Here is a 15,710-nt window from a genome sequence, read left to right on the forward strand (position 1 = left end):
ATAGATTGGGTAAGAATTTATGGGGAGGACCCTCATCTGCATGGGAACTTATACAACTGTGTGCTTATGGGAGGGCCTTTAATTGTTCGGGAGCTTTCACAACTGTTATTGGCTTGAAATAAAAAATTTCATAACACATCATTTCTTTTATTGCTTTTGAGTGGCTGTGTCATGACTATAGCATAGAAGTTTCAGTCTTGTTGGCTGCTTGTGTTTGTCCTCATGTTCTCACTCTCTTCCATCTCCCCCTCTGATGTCCTCCTGTTCTCACTCTCTTCTCTTCCATCTCCCCCTCTGATGGATAACTCCAAAAGTGACAATGAATTTATTATGAGTTCTTAAATTTACTAACTTTACTACATACAGTAATACGTCAGCTTTTCTGAAGTTTAAATACAAGTGAACTTAAAAACTTGAACAGATTACAAAATATCATATCAGTATAAACTGCCCAGTCGTGTTGCATCGCAACTTTTCATACTTATCAGTGTGTCTTTGCATGTGTACTGTATATGTACACCATGTGTGTGTGTGTGTTTGTTTAAGTAAACATGCATCATACTGAAGTACAGTAAATTACAATACTGTACACACTTTGTGTGTGTTTGCTTTGTCTCTCTGGGTTATTCTATATTGCTGTTTATATGGTATGGCATACAAAAACTAGGAATCCTTACTTGATCAAAACCTTCGATAATCACTGTCAACTTAGGCAATCTTATACCACTGATGGAAATCTTGGGTAAACATTTAATATGTTTAGTGTTACACACTATTATATAAATTACATTTTATTATCGGATATTATCTTGTAATGAAATAATCTTGCACAGTGCAATATAAAGGTAGTGAACAGATACAGTAATAATATAATTGGTTGCAAAAGAGTAATTTACAGTACATGTAATAGACAAATGAACTGAACCTAATGTAAATTTAATTGCACAGTACAGTAGCACTTAGGTATTGCCTGACCATACAACACAAACAAAAGACTAGGTACTGCATTTAGTTCTTACTCACTTTTCATTCTGTTCTAACCATTACATTAAAATGTGTTGGGGGCAAATGGTACTACATACATACATGAATCGAAGACAACAAAATGATAAGGTATTGCATTTAGACCTTGCTTGCTGCTCAATCAGTTGTAACCGTTTAAAAACTGAATGATATCTGTAAGTCTCCCTCTCTTCACTCTGCATTTTTAAAAGCTCTTGTTATCAATTTAGGCAAATGTGAAGTGTAATCTTATTTTTTAGCCTTCAAAGGTAATGCCAACTGCAGTTTTGCATCTCTCTCTCTCTCTCTTTTGCGAGTACTCAGGGATTGATTTCCATAACTGAGAAAACTTTGCATGATGTTCACCTTGTTTAAATAAACTGCTCACATTAAGAATATGAACTTCATATACAGTACATGATTAAGTTAATATCCCTTAATGGAATGTAATTAATATAATTGCATCAATCAGTACAGTAATATCAGTAAATACAACAGCCTTGGATATATTGTAGCAGATAACTGAGGGACTACTACAAATGGCTACTTTCCCGTTTGAATCCTCCCATGAACTATAAGATGTTTCCTTGATTATGCTGTCTCACATTCCTTTCACATGAATGGCTTCTTTCAAGTATGAATTCTCATGTCTTGTAAGAGTAATTTTAGCAGAAAAAGCTTCCCCACATTTCTTTGTATAAAAAAGGCTTTTCTCTGGTATGGTTTCTCATATGTCTTGTAAGATGTTTCCTGGAAAATGTTTTCCAGTGTGAATTTTCATATGTCTTGTACGAATAATTTTACTTGAAAATGCTTCTCCACATTCTAAGCATATGAATGGCTTCTCTCGAGTATGAATCCTCATATGAACTTTAAGATCTGGTTTCCTGGAACATGCTTTCCCACATTCCTTGCACGTGAATGGCTTCTCTCCAGTATGAACTCTCATATGAACTGTAAGTGCATATTTCCTGGAATGTACTTTCCCACATTCTTTGCACATGAATGGCTTTTCTCCAGTATGAATTCTCATATGAACTGTGAGATCATGTTTCCTGGAAAATGCTTTTCCACATTCCTTGCACATGAATGGCTTCTCTCCTGTATGAATTCTCATATGAACTGTAAGTTCATGGTTCCTGGAATATGCTTTCCCACATTCCTTGCACATGAATGGTTTCTCTCCCGTATGAATTTTCATATGACTTTTAAGATTATACTTCAAGGAAAATGCTTTCCCACATTCCTTGCACAGGAATGGTTTCTCTGCAGTATGAATTGTTGTATGAACTTTAAGAGCACTTATACGAGAAAATGCTTTCCCACATTCCTTGCACATGAATGGCTTCTCTCCAGTATGACTTCTCATATGACCTGTTAGATGATGTTTCCAGGAGAATGCTTTCCCACATTCCTTGCAGAAGAATGGTTTCTCTCTGGTAGGATTTGTGACATGACTTCTAAGATTTATTTTCGTGTAAAATGCTTTCTCACAGTCAGTAGATATGAAAAGCTTCTCTCCACTGAGACCCTTCCTGCCTTCTTGCTTTACTTCCTTTTTGCAAGTTAGTGGATCTTTTTCATTCACTACTGAATTCATTTCATATGAATACTCATCACCTTCATTAGACTCGCAGAATACCTCTGGCTCTACTTTTATGTCCATCAGTGGATCCAAAAACAAAAAGTTATCATTACTGGTTTTACTAAAGGCAGCCATATTGCTGGTTTCCTGATTTATGGAAGGGAGTGATAATGCATCTTCAGTTTCACTTTTCAAATGATATTCTAAAGAATGTTCTGGATTCATTCTTGGCATGTGTCCTTCAACATTCAAAACATTTTTTTCCCAATTTGCTACAACTGCTGAATCTTCATTCAGTACCGAATTCATTTTATATGAATGTTCACTGAAATCATTAGACTCAAAGAATACTTATGCCTCTGGTTTGATATCCACCAGTGGATCCAGAGACAAAATGTTAACATCACTGGTTTTACTAAAGGCAGCCATGTTGCTATTTTCTTTATTTGTGGAAGAGTGATAATGGATCTTCAGTTTCACTTTTAAAAGGTAATTCTATAAAATATTCTGGATTCATTTTAGCCTTTTGTCCCTCAATGTTCATAACATCTTTTCCCCAATATACTACAGGTTAAAATCCAAGCCCTGCACTTCATGTCCTTGGACCTTGTGCATGCTACTTGCTTTGCAAAGTACCAGCATTCACTTTCAACTCCGGTGCCACATTGTCACACTACCCAGTACAATATTAGATTTTTATCACTTCTTTTCGAGCAGCATTAAAATACATAAGTGTCCTGTATTACTGCTTTAAACATTTCTTCATACAAGCTGAATCATTAAATACATTGACCTCTTTATAGTTTCAGTGAATACATGACATGCAAGACTGATACATAACACTTCTATAATGAACATTACAAATGACAACTCTCAACACAAAACTGTTGACAAATGATTTTCCAATAAATCTGTTATAAATTAAGTAAAATATCTTGAAGGACTACAACCAAATTTCATTGCTGATGCCATGAATCTAATATTCAGAACAGATTTTATTTGTTGTTGTAATTTTTAAAGTAGGGGTACAACAATTCAGTGTCCCTCAAACTCTAAAACTATTGGTAATGTTACTTGTACCATCACACACACATGCATTCCCAAAATCTTGATGCTTAAAGCTGATGAAGGTTCTTCTGAGGGAGAATCTGAAATCAGAGAATGCAACACAGAGTTAGGAAACATAATGCCAGAACTGAAGCAAAATAAAATCTAATTCAGATTCCTATAAATGTCTCCAGCCAATTAACAAGGTGAGCATCTGACAGTATCAGAATATTAATACAATCTAACCAAAAATTCCTAAAGTAACAATGCAACAATAGATTAACAGTTAATTGGACTCCCACCCCTTCAGATCTATAAACCTTAGCATAACATTATTACCATGAACATATACTTGTTAACAAATCAAAGGCCAAGAACAGAAAATGCAATATAGCAGCGTAAGAATTTTGTGGGGTAACAGCTGGAAGGGTGTACGTTAAGTGCTTAATTATATGTGATCCAATTATACATAATACCAAATTATCCACAGACACAGCGGACAACAAGAAAAATAAGTAAGGGTGAAATGGTAATGAAATGAGTTTACAAAAGTTTCAATAGAGATACAATAAGGCTATTATGACCAGCAACACTAATTCAGATGTGGTTTCACTGATTTTACTGTAAATATAACAATACAAGGGTAGCTATTAGACCATAACACTAATAGCTTTTCATGGTACATTCCTCAAATATCAAATATTTTTTCTGAGTACAAACAAGCTTTTCATGGGTATCTTTGGAAAGTTGGGTTAACTGGTGGTTACAAGTAAGAGAATACTCCTTACTCACCTGGTATCACCAAGCAATTCTTCTTTTCCCCTCAGGAACAAAGAAGGGTGGTTGAAATTGGAGATAGGAAAGGTTCATATTACACTATTCCCTACATTACTGTATCTGCATATGCACTGTCTGCAACTAGGCATTACAGTATTAGTATTTAACTCCAGCCCTCCCCCCCAAAATATACATGAATGTAATGAATGTTTATACAAAAATACAAATGAATAAAAAGCCTTTTGGGTTGCAATGCTACAAGGGTGGAAAAAAAGCAAAGATAATGCTATTAAAAGTTTATATAGTCAACAAACAGATGGGTAGTGTGGGGGGATAAACAAGGGTAATTGCATTCTGGGGGAAAGTGCTGGGAGGACCCTCATGTGCTTGGGAGTTTTCGCGACTACTGTTATCTCAAAGCAACGTCACATAAAATGCCATTTTGTTTATTTGGCTGGAAGAGCACTTGTGTACTTTGGAGCTTTCATGATTGTTATTGCTTCAAAAGCACATCACCATACAATGTTATTTTTTTATCACCTCTGAGTGGCTGATGGAGATGTGTAATGATTTCATAACAGAAATTTAATTCCTCATTGAATGCTTGTGTATGTGTAGTTTAGGCTACTTCACTACTCAAAAACCTCCCCCTCTCACTCCTTATCGCTGATGGATATATCCAAAGGTGGCAATGAATTTTTGAGCGTTTAAATTAGTAAACCAAATAACAAAAAATTTTTTTACAAGGTTGTTAGCTACTGACAGAAGGGTGAAGCCCCGCCCACTCGTCAGTCTGCACTCCATTTTGCCTTTCGGCCCAGGTATCAGAATGAGGGGTGACCGAGGTGGGCTGTAAATGTAGACCTTGAGGTTTGTATGTTAGGAAAAATACAAATTACTTTAAAATTTGTTCCAACACAAATACAAACCTTTGGTATTTACATGGGAGACTTACCCACTGAAGGGTGGATTCTGGGTAAATCTCTGAACTGACCGGAGGTTCTACCTACCCAGGAATCCTTTCCTGGTCTCAAAGAGCTGAGGAAGGAGTTCTGTGCCTCTGGCCTGTTGAACATATGGGATGTTCAACCGCCAGACTTCTGGGCTTGAATTAAAGAGTTTATGTCATTCCAATAAAAGGCTTGGATGAACCTATAGTGTTGGAGACAATAAAAGGCTAATACAACCAATAGGTTTGTTTTATCGTCAACCCCTCTCTCACCTTGCTAGAGAGGGGGAGGACTTGCCTCTAACAATCTAATTTAGATTATTGACAGGAAACTCAGTAATCTAGACTCACCTGCATGACATGCCCCTCCAGCATGTGATGGCTTGCCACCTGCCTCTCTGCCCTATGAGAGAGAAAGGTAAAAGAGAAAAGGGAGGAGGCCAGTCACTCACACACATTCTCTCTCTCCCTCTCGCTTACTGTACACCTTAGGCAGGATACTACCTGTCCCTCTAGGGAAGCCAGGTGATCTACACAACTTGTTGAGTAGCCAACACAGAACCCAAGGAAAACATGTCCAGAATGCTAGGGACAGTCCAATGACCTTGTGAGCCCATACTCAGAACGCATTCCCATCTACCTTGTCAGATGCACAGTACGCTCGCTTGATTGTCTCACAAAGCCAGAAGAAATAGTGTTCTTAACACCTCTTCCTTGGTCGCGCTGGTACTAACGAAGAGTCATCGACACTCAGGCCTGAGATGTCGAGTCCTCTTAAGATAGTACTGCAGCACCCTAACTGAACACAGTAGCATCTCGTCTTGATCGCCACCAACAAAGTCTTCAAGGGAGGGGATTGAAAAGGACTTAAATCTGGCATTGGCGACCAGCAGATTCTGAGTCTTTGCTATAAATCTGGGACAAACTTGAGCACAAGATCCCATCCCCTTGAGCATTTAACATCAAAGGAAAGGCCATGAAGCTCTCCAACTCTTCGCTGATGCCAGGACAAGCAAAAAAACAGTCTTGTAGTCAGATCCCTGTCTTATGACTCTCGTAAAGCTCGTAAGGTGCAAAAGTCAGGCTTCTTAAGGCGAGTTACATCCCACTCAGGAGGCCTCAGTTCCCTGGGAAGGCAAGACTGTTCAAAGCTTTTTAACAGCAAGGAGATCTCCCACAAGGAAGAGAGATCTACCTCCTTCAAGTGAAGGACCTGATCAAGGGCAGCTCTGTAGCCCTTAATAGCTGAGACGAAGAGAAGCTTCTCTCGATGAAGAAAGACAAGAAAGTCCACTACCTGCTGAAGAGTAGTTCTGACCGGAGAGATAACCTGTCAACGACACCAACCACAGAATAAGGCCCATTTCTCCTGGTACACAGCCACAGAGGATTTACGAAGGTATCCAGACATTTCTGTCGCTGCGCAGTGAGAAAAAACCCTTGCTTGCAAGAGACGCTGGGTAGTCTCCAGGAGTGAAGTGCCAGTCATTCCACCACCTGGTGATAAGTCTCTATGTGTGGCTGGCACAGTAGGTTGTGCCATGGGGGAACCTCTCTTGGTACCTTGAAGAGTAGAGCTAGCAGGTTTGGATGCCATTTGGGAGGCACCAGGGTCACTGTGAGATTCGGGGTGATCATGACCCTGTTGATCACCCAATGAATCAGACAAAATGGAGGAAAGGTGTAGGCCTCTAGATTGTCACATGGGTGCTGGATCTCTTCTATTGCTGCCCATGGGTCTGGCACGACTGAACAGAACACCAGCAGTTTTCTGCTGTGCCAGGTTTCAAAGAGATCTATCATTTGGAGGCCCCAAAGATCAACCAACCTTTCCGCTATGTCTGAGTGCAGATTGAGCTTGTCAGCCACCACGTTCAGGTCCCAAGTGTGCTGTTGACAGCCTCTGCTCAAGTGATGCTAACACTCATTGACTCATTGCACCTGCACCGCCAACCTATGGAGCTGAAGGGAAACTAATCCCCCTGCTTGTTGATGTATGCCACTACCATGGTATTGCTCATCAACACCACGGAGTGCCCCATCACTCGATCCTGAAACTCCTGCAGTGCCAATAATGCTGGCTTGAATTCCAGGATATTGATGTGGAGGTGTCTGTCATTCTGGTTCTCCACACCTGAGACCAGCATTGCTTCCAGGTGTGCACCTCATCCCTTGGTCGATGCATTAAAAAACATGAAGCACCTCAGGAAGGGGAGTGATTAACGGCACTCCTATTAAGAGGTTCCTGTCGTCTAACCACCAAGCTAAGTCCTTCCTTACTCCTCTAAGAGAGGAAATGGGAAGAACAGGGAGTCCCAGTGCTGGAGACCAAAACTCCTTCATTCTCCACTGAAGAGAGCGAAGATGGCCCATGAAGAACCAGCTTCTCTAAGAACAACTTGCCACTTCCAAGCTAGTTGTTCCTGTTGTGACAGGAACAATTGTGCTGCCTCTCTGAACTTGCTGATACACAAATCTGAGGGGAAGACTCAGCAGCAATACCTGTCAGAATACCCAGATACTTTACCCTCTGCCTGTATGTGAGATCAGAATTCTTGAAATCGATCATCACTCCCAAGTCGTGACAAAAATCGAGAAGTCAGTCTCTCTTCTGGAGCAACTGTAACCAAGGGTTTACCAGAACTAGCCAGTTGTCGAGATACCTCATAAGATGTATCCCATGCTAATGGGCCCAAGCTCAGACAAGGGTGAACACTTGGGTGAAGACCTGAGGGTAAAGTGGAGGTACTTGCGAGAGGACTGATGGATGGGTACAGTACAGGCAGTCCCCGCTTACTGGCGTTTCAGTTTTACAACGCTTGGCTAATGATGTCGTTAACCAGAATTTCGGCACCTGTAAGTGATTTTCGGTGCCATTAAGTGGTTTATCGGTGTTGATAAGTGGTGTACCAGCATCAGTAAGCGATTTTTGGCACTGGTAAGCAATTTATTGGCGCTTATGGCATCATAAAAGCCATTTATTACCATAATTACTGTGATGTTCTGGTTATCGATGCTCAGCCAGGAACAGAACCCCCACCATTAACCGGGGATTGCCTGTATTTGAAAATACGCATCCTTCAAGTCCACTGAAAGCATGCTAGTGAGAAACCATCAGCCCTCTCTGCAAAGAGAAGGCTAGCCGCTGGAAGCTCTATGAGACTTCCCGTGGGAGAATGAGGCAACCTTCCTCTTTCTCCACTTGCTAGTTCTAGAAGAAGGGGGAAGAGGTGACAGCACATGGCAACAAAGATGAAAACGAAGATGATAATGACAACTTTCCTCTTCCCTTCTTGATTTCACTGAGAGTGCTTTCAACAACAGCGTATAGAGGAGAATATCACCCAAAGATGTTGTAGAAGGCAGTACCTGGGAACACAATCCCGACCGATGCTGCATGAGGGGTTACCAAGGAAGTAGGAGCAGTCCTACAGCTAGCAGACACCATGGCCAGTAAGTCATCCTGGGCACAGTCAGGTCAGATACCGGCAGGCCCCTCACAGAGCCTAAGGTGATCGTTTAGTTCAAAAGACACTCAACTCTCCCAAGAGGCTTAGAGGGCACACAACTCTCAAAGGCCCTCGGCCTTAGAAAAGTTGGATTAGTTTATTCTATTTACACTCATGTCATGATGTGACATATGATAATAAATGAGGATCAACCTCAAAGTAGAGAGAAAGCGAATACACAGTCCACTCTTCCCTGGATAGTACCTAATCCAGCAGTTTCACTCTTCATAAGTGCTAAAGTGATTAAGGGGTGTTGTATGTAAATACATATATATATATAAATTATATATATATATATATATATATATTATATAATATATATACTGTATTTAAAACAAACAACAACCACACAAAAATATTTCAACATAAAACGAAAGGAAATGGCAGTTGGGCAGAAAAGTGAAGAGACATCTTCACATGATGGCAGCCAAAACGGTACTAATTCATAAGTTGCCAATACACGATATGAAATTGTAACCTACATTTTTGAAAAGAGCTCTTCATTCTCATTATTTTGAACCCCATAAACATTAAGCACAAGTGATACATAAAAAATTAATACGGCAAAATTGTAACCAATAAACACCCTAGGTTACATTAGGGAGTCTTATTGGCAGCTTATAAAATTTTACTGCCTAAACAACCTTGTCTGAAAGCTGAATGGCCATTCCAGCTCACATCCGCAAGCTAAAAAATCCCTATGTAAAGACTGAAGGTTTGTATTTGTGTAGGAACAATTTGCTATTTTTATATTTACATTTAAGAAAAATTTGGCATCTTTTATGTTCACCAGTGAGCTGAATGGTTGGTGAGACTGTTGATTTCACCCAAGCAAAGCTATGGGGCAAAAATAAATTCACCATGATAATTGAAAGTACTAAAGTATCGATAATATCATCATTGTCCTTATGCAACATATAGAAGACAATTCTAGCGAGGAGTAGCACTCTTGGGTTAAGGGGTCATGCCTATATGTTTATATAAGGGTGAATGCAGAGTGAGGGGTAAGGACTACTGTAGGCCTAGTAGATATTTCATAGGAAATATGACGTAACCAGACTTACCCTAACCTTGCGTTAGAGCCTCCTCCCATCACTCTCAGAACTACCCATAAGCCATATCTTCCTGTGGCCATCTCTGTATTTCTTAATTTTCTTTTAATTCTGTTTTGCACTTTTGCAAGCAGTGAGTGTTCACAAAATGGTAAAACTTTACTTTAGCTGCGCGGCCTGATTCCCACCAGTCGCCAATCGGGACAGGTTACCGCCTTTTAGGGGGGCCTCACCTCCAGGCCAGGTCAGGTCACATCACCCTCCGTGCGGGTAGGACGTGTCTGTGAAGTGCTCTGTGAAAAGTGCCTGACTTGTGCGATGTTCAAAGTGAATATGAGGAAGAGGAAGGAAAAAAAGAAAATAAATACTGTAGAAATTAAATCAAGTAAAGGGAATATCAAACTATCATACGAACATTATCTTATAAGTATCGAAACAGCACATAAAGACGGAACACTAAATAAAATACTAGAGAAGGATAAGTCAACCCAAATCGAGAGAGTCAGCAACCTGCGGACATTGCTCTGGGGAAGTTGATGAGGAAGGAACTTGCTGTGAAATGTGTGACGTATAGTTTCATTATGAATGTTCAGGCATTGAGGTCAGATACACACCCATACTTCACAGTGATAACATATTGTACATCTGTAATAACTGCAAAAGGCCTAAACAAAGACCACACAAAAAATGCACTGAAGATGAACTTGAAGAAATAAAAGAAAACAGAGATACTAACAAAGTTGATTCAGGATTTGACTCAGAAAACTAGTGACATAGTGATCAACAAAGATGAAATCCAAAACAAAACTGATAATGCTGATAAAGATGTAACACTAAAGGCAAAAAAATACTAATGATCAAATCTACAAATGAAGAGAGCACAGCAGCTCATGAAAAGCAACAAATTATGAGTAAAATAATGGCACCAGTTGAACAGGTTAAAACAACAAGAGATGGACACTTATTTGTAAGATTTCCAGACAGGAAAAACTTAGAAAAGGCAAAAATGGAGATTCAGAATACCAACAGTATATCAGTAAATGAGAAGGGTAAACTTAAACCAAAAATAAAAGTAGTCCATGTCCAGAAGGATGAAGATGACATTGTTGGTATTATTTTCTGAAAGTGATGACCTGAAAATTGTAAAGGAAATGATAGCCAAAGATGACAAATGTAAACACTATCATCAAATGCACACCACACATACGAAAGGCTAGAGGTGACAAATTGTGTACACTGCATACCCGTTGCAAAGTATTCGACTGTTACATGCCCTGTCAATGCTATAAATGTCAGGAATTTGGTCACAGCACAGCAAATTGTAGAAATGACCATGCTTGGCCTAGATGTCGTGAAAATTGCAAATCAAATGAATGTGCTAGCAACATCTTCAAGTGTAAAAATTGTGTAAAGAAAGGTCATAGTGATACTAAACATAAAACATAAGATGGCAATAAGTGCTGCACAGTATATAAAGAATATGTGTCAAAGGTGAAAAACAATACGGATCATGGCTTTGACTAATAATCTTCCATGCAATTTAACAAGAAGAAAGCAAATTTAAAAAAAAAAAGAACTAAAGACTCTCCTATCCTGCAGGAGCCACGATACTGATGAGAAAGCACTGAAAGACAATCAGTAAGCACTAAAAGACAATCATAAAATATAAGAAGCACCTTATTTTGAAAATGTACAATGGCCCGCCAGAGGGAATTATCCCTGTGGAGGGCTGTACATAAAACCAAACAAAGTGAAATAAAGTGAAGTAGGTAAGATCTGGTAAGGTCAGGACTTTGCATTATGTTAAAGGTTATGTCCATTTATGTGTGGGGAACCTGTCCTGGTCAACGACTGGCGGGAATCAGTCTGCACAACTAAAGTAGTTTTACCCACAAAATTCTTGGGGAGTCTGCAGGGTGAAGCCCCTCTGGTCAGGTTAGGGCACTGAGTCTGAGGTTAGGTTAAGATAAATAATTCTGGTTAGTTCACATTACCTCTGAAATGTCTACCTTAGGCCTACAGTAGCCCTGACCCCTCACTGCATTTACTCCTATGTAAACATAAGGCAAGATCCCTTCATCTGCATTCTACCTAGGCCTAGTTTTCAGAATGACTCGAAGGCTCTAACATTGCCGTGTGCAGGATACATAATGCATTACAGGTGAGCCAATCTCAGAAATCCATTGAGGTAAAGAGAAATTTACCATCTTTTCTTTATAGGGTAGAACTATATAGTAGCTCCGTGTCGGTGACTCCCTTCTAACTTAACTTTTTCTACAGTTTTTTGGTTGCTAATTATGAATTGACCTTTAATTTTTGGCGCTCGAGTGTAATTAACCTATAATTAACCCGAGAAGTCCACCCAACAAGGGGTTTCCATACGCGGTCTTCACAAGACAGAGCACGGGTTTGTCTGTTTTGGACGGTTCATATCCCGTCCGGCAAGTGCAATAACTTGTTAACGTATGGTACTCCCCCCCCGGGGACAGTACTAAACACGGCGAAGGGACATTCCATTTGGCTGACAACAAACAGATGCAGCGCCAGTATCAGAACCCCTAAAAGTGTGGAAAAAACCAGTTGAAAAGGTAAAAACAGGCGCAGAGCTAATATATAGAATTACCGTTTATAGTTTGACTGTCAGGGGTTGGCTCTAAACACGTCCATCATAGCTTCGCTGTGTTTAATACCTGCCACTCGGTGATGAACCCAGATTTCTGAGGTTTTCTACCCTGTACACTTAGGCCTACACCCTTAACTAAATTATATTTAACCAAAAATTTATATCAATACATGATATCTTCTTGCAGCCCTCTCTCGGATTATATCAGGGAATACTCACTTCGGGTACGGCCCTGCGTCTACCCCATGGGCATAATAAAACCTTAAGATTCCAAAAGCTATTCCAACATGGGCTCATCCCTTCCGAAAATGACCAGAGCTATGACTAAGCTGACATTAGGCATTAGACTGAATAAATGACTTACTCAAGTATCATAAGATATATTGAGGGTCATTTAGGCCGAGGCGATAATTCTGGGACATACAGACTCGTAGTATTTGGTAATGGACTAATGGCAGAGCTGGTGAACTGGTGTGGGTGTGTACCGTGGGTGTCTGACTGTTTGTTTACATTTTCTATGGCAGTGTTGCCACGCCACTAAGATCGTTTTCCCCTACTCCAGAGGTGATTTTCCCCTACGCACCAAACATGGAGGCACCAAAGTAATAATGGAATATGTGAAAATTAATTACGTTTTAGTTTCAATTCATATTTCAAATAAACATTCCAAATTTTAGGTACAAAAGAATGAACTCGGTTAAAGAGAATATGTATGAACATTTAATGCATTTATAGCAAATGTAAATAAATAGTAAATTATCTTGTTACAAAAACATTGATTCAACGCCAAGAATTAGTCACAAACTTTGTTTACTTTAAAGAGGAAAAATTAGATTTTACAAGAAAAATTATAAACGTGTTGAGTTTGTAATGAGTATAAATAGAGTTTAGATTGTTTTACTGCCAAAATCGTGGATGTAACAACAGTGTTGCCTTTAATCAATAAGAAAGGTTAAAGGGACTCTACTCAAGTAACCTATGAAAATAGGCTATATTTCTAAGAGAAATGTTAACACATTTATAGTTAACGTACATAAATGCCAGATTATTCTGTTACAAAAAAATCATTGATGTAACACAAAAAAATCCTTCAATCACTGAGAATTTATTTGATTTCACTATCTGTATATTTTTCAAAGTACCTCGGCTTCGCAGGGCAATTAAAACAAAGATTTGTTCTAACTACCATTGCAAGGGCATTCAGTGCGTCTTTAATCCTACGTTCATCCTTTAGTTCAACAAACACAGTCATCAGCTGATTTGCAGTCACTCCTTTGGCAAAACGCATATGAAAATCCGATTTCGTATGACCAATGAGTTCCGATTTTCCCACCAATCCTTGTCACATTTTGCAATGAGCCTTTCCGCCGGATAACTGTCCTAAAGTCCAGCTCTCCTCTTCCCATCCCTTCCTATACCTTGAGGCACGGTAACCTTTTTCAGTTACTTTAGGCATAATTACAGAAATCCCAGAACAGGATCTATGTGATTAATAATAAAGCTATTCTCACAACCCTTATAACCAGGAACTGTCTAGACTGAAGCTAAACTGAGATTCGAAAATCACAAGTCGGAACCTGAAACACAAGAATGAGCAAATACCGAGTTCTTAATTCTATCATTGTTACGTTTGGCTGTTTAATATTTTTTTCGCCGATACTATTTATATTAATAATTTTATTTGTTTTATTTAAAATATTAAAAAAAAAAAACTTATAAGGGAAATAAGTGAAATTCCCCTGCGTCCGCCTACACAAAGGTCATTTCCTCGAGGTTTCCCCAACCCCAAAAGGACACCAGATTTCCCGTACTGTAGCAGAATATTTCCACCGTAGGGGGATACCCATATGTGTGGCAATACTGGTTTTAAAAATTCTTTCCCATTCTTCACTTTGTTTGGTTTTATGTACAGCCTTCCATAGGGATAATTCCCTCTCTGGCGGGCTCTTGTACGTTTTCAAAATAAGGTGCTTATATTTTTTATATTGTCTTTCAGTGTTTTCTTGTCAGTATCGTAGCTCCTGCAGAATAGGAGAGTCTTCAGTTCTTTTTTATATTTGCTTTCTTCTTGTATTACTATAGAGGGATGAATAAATTTGTTTGTATTTAGCATTTCCCAACGCTCTGTGTGTGTGAGAGAAACCCTTGGTAAACAGTTAATGCAATATGGTGATTGTTAAAACACAATTATATAAATCATATTTTATTATGGGATAGTCACTTGTAGTAAAATAATCATGACCAATGCAAGAGGGAAAGGTAGAGAACAAATAATATAATTAGTTGCAGAAGTGCAGTTTACATGCAATAAAAAAATTAACGTTTTATGAACAAATTTAATCATATAGTACAGTACTTAAAGGTATTGCACATCATACAACACAAACCAAAGACCAGGTATTGCATTTAGTTTTTGTTCACTTTTCATTCAGTTCCAACTGTTAAATTAGAGGGCGTTAAGGGACAATAGTACTTATCCATGAGTAACAGGCACGACAAAATGATAGAGTACTGCATTTAGATCTTGTTTGCTGTGCATGCAGACTTAAAGCTATTCTTATCAATTCAGGTAAATGTTAGGTGTAATCTTACTGTTTAGCCTTCAAAGGCAATGCCAATTGTAGTTTTACATCTCTCTCTCTTTAGCGAAGAATCAAGGATTGATTTCCATACCCGAGAGAACTGGGAATGTGTAACCATGTTGCTATAAACTGCTCACATTCAAGAGTATGAACTTGATGTAAAGTACATGATAAAAGTTAACATCCTGTAATGGAACGTAATTAACAAAATTGTGCTAATCAGTATTATCAGTAAACATGGTGCATTACTTGCTTTAACAGTGGTTTCAACTGGTGATATTTGACCGCCTAAGCTCTAGTAGCTTAAGATGTGTTTTGGATGGTGTAAATTTTTGTATACCATACCTAATAAATAACAATAATGGTGTAATACATCTATAATAAGATTTGAATGAAATGTTAATTAGATTTTTACTGTGGAGGTACCAAATTACAGTACAAAATGGTAACTATTTTTCAGTATAAAATCATCATGTGCTTATGGACATGTATGTATACATACATGTGTACATATACATGTATGAATCACGATGCTGTGCATTTTCTTTCTCCCTATGGGTTATTCTTAATAAAAAGAGATTGTT

At 38.8% G+C, this 15,710-nt stretch overlaps 2 protein-coding genes across 3 annotated transcripts in view; one reads left to right on the top strand and one right to left on the bottom strand.

The window, feature by feature from the left end:
- LOC136836734 (vitelline membrane outer layer protein 1-like) overlaps positions 1-15,710 on the top strand; it is a 276,601-nt gene that overhangs the window by 44,271 nt on the left and 216,620 nt on the right. The window lies entirely within an intron of this gene.
- Positions 733-13,054, bottom strand: LOC136836733 (zinc finger protein OZF-like). The gene is made up of 2 exons (XM_067101259.1): positions 12,909-13,054; positions 733-3,735 (listed from the first exon to the last, which is right to left on the bottom strand). Exon 2 carries the CDS (start codon positions 2,894-2,896, stop codon positions 1,730-1,732), a length of 1,167 nt encoding a protein of 388 aa, XP_066957360.1. The 5' UTR covers positions 2,897-3,735; positions 12,909-13,054; the 3' UTR covers positions 733-1,729.

This window comes from Macrobrachium rosenbergii, chromosome 56, assembly GCF_040412425.1.
Source record: "Macrobrachium rosenbergii isolate ZJJX-2024 chromosome 56, ASM4041242v1, whole genome shotgun sequence".
In the NCBI taxonomy this organism is placed as follows: Eukaryota; Metazoa; Arthropoda; class Malacostraca; order Decapoda; family Palaemonidae; genus Macrobrachium; species Macrobrachium rosenbergii.

Excerpts from the sequence above, each read along its gene's own strand:
- LOC136836733 (XM_067101259.1), bottom strand. The coding sequence starts at position 2,896 with ATGAATTCGGTACTGAATGAAGATTCAGCAGTTGTAGCAAATTGGGAA.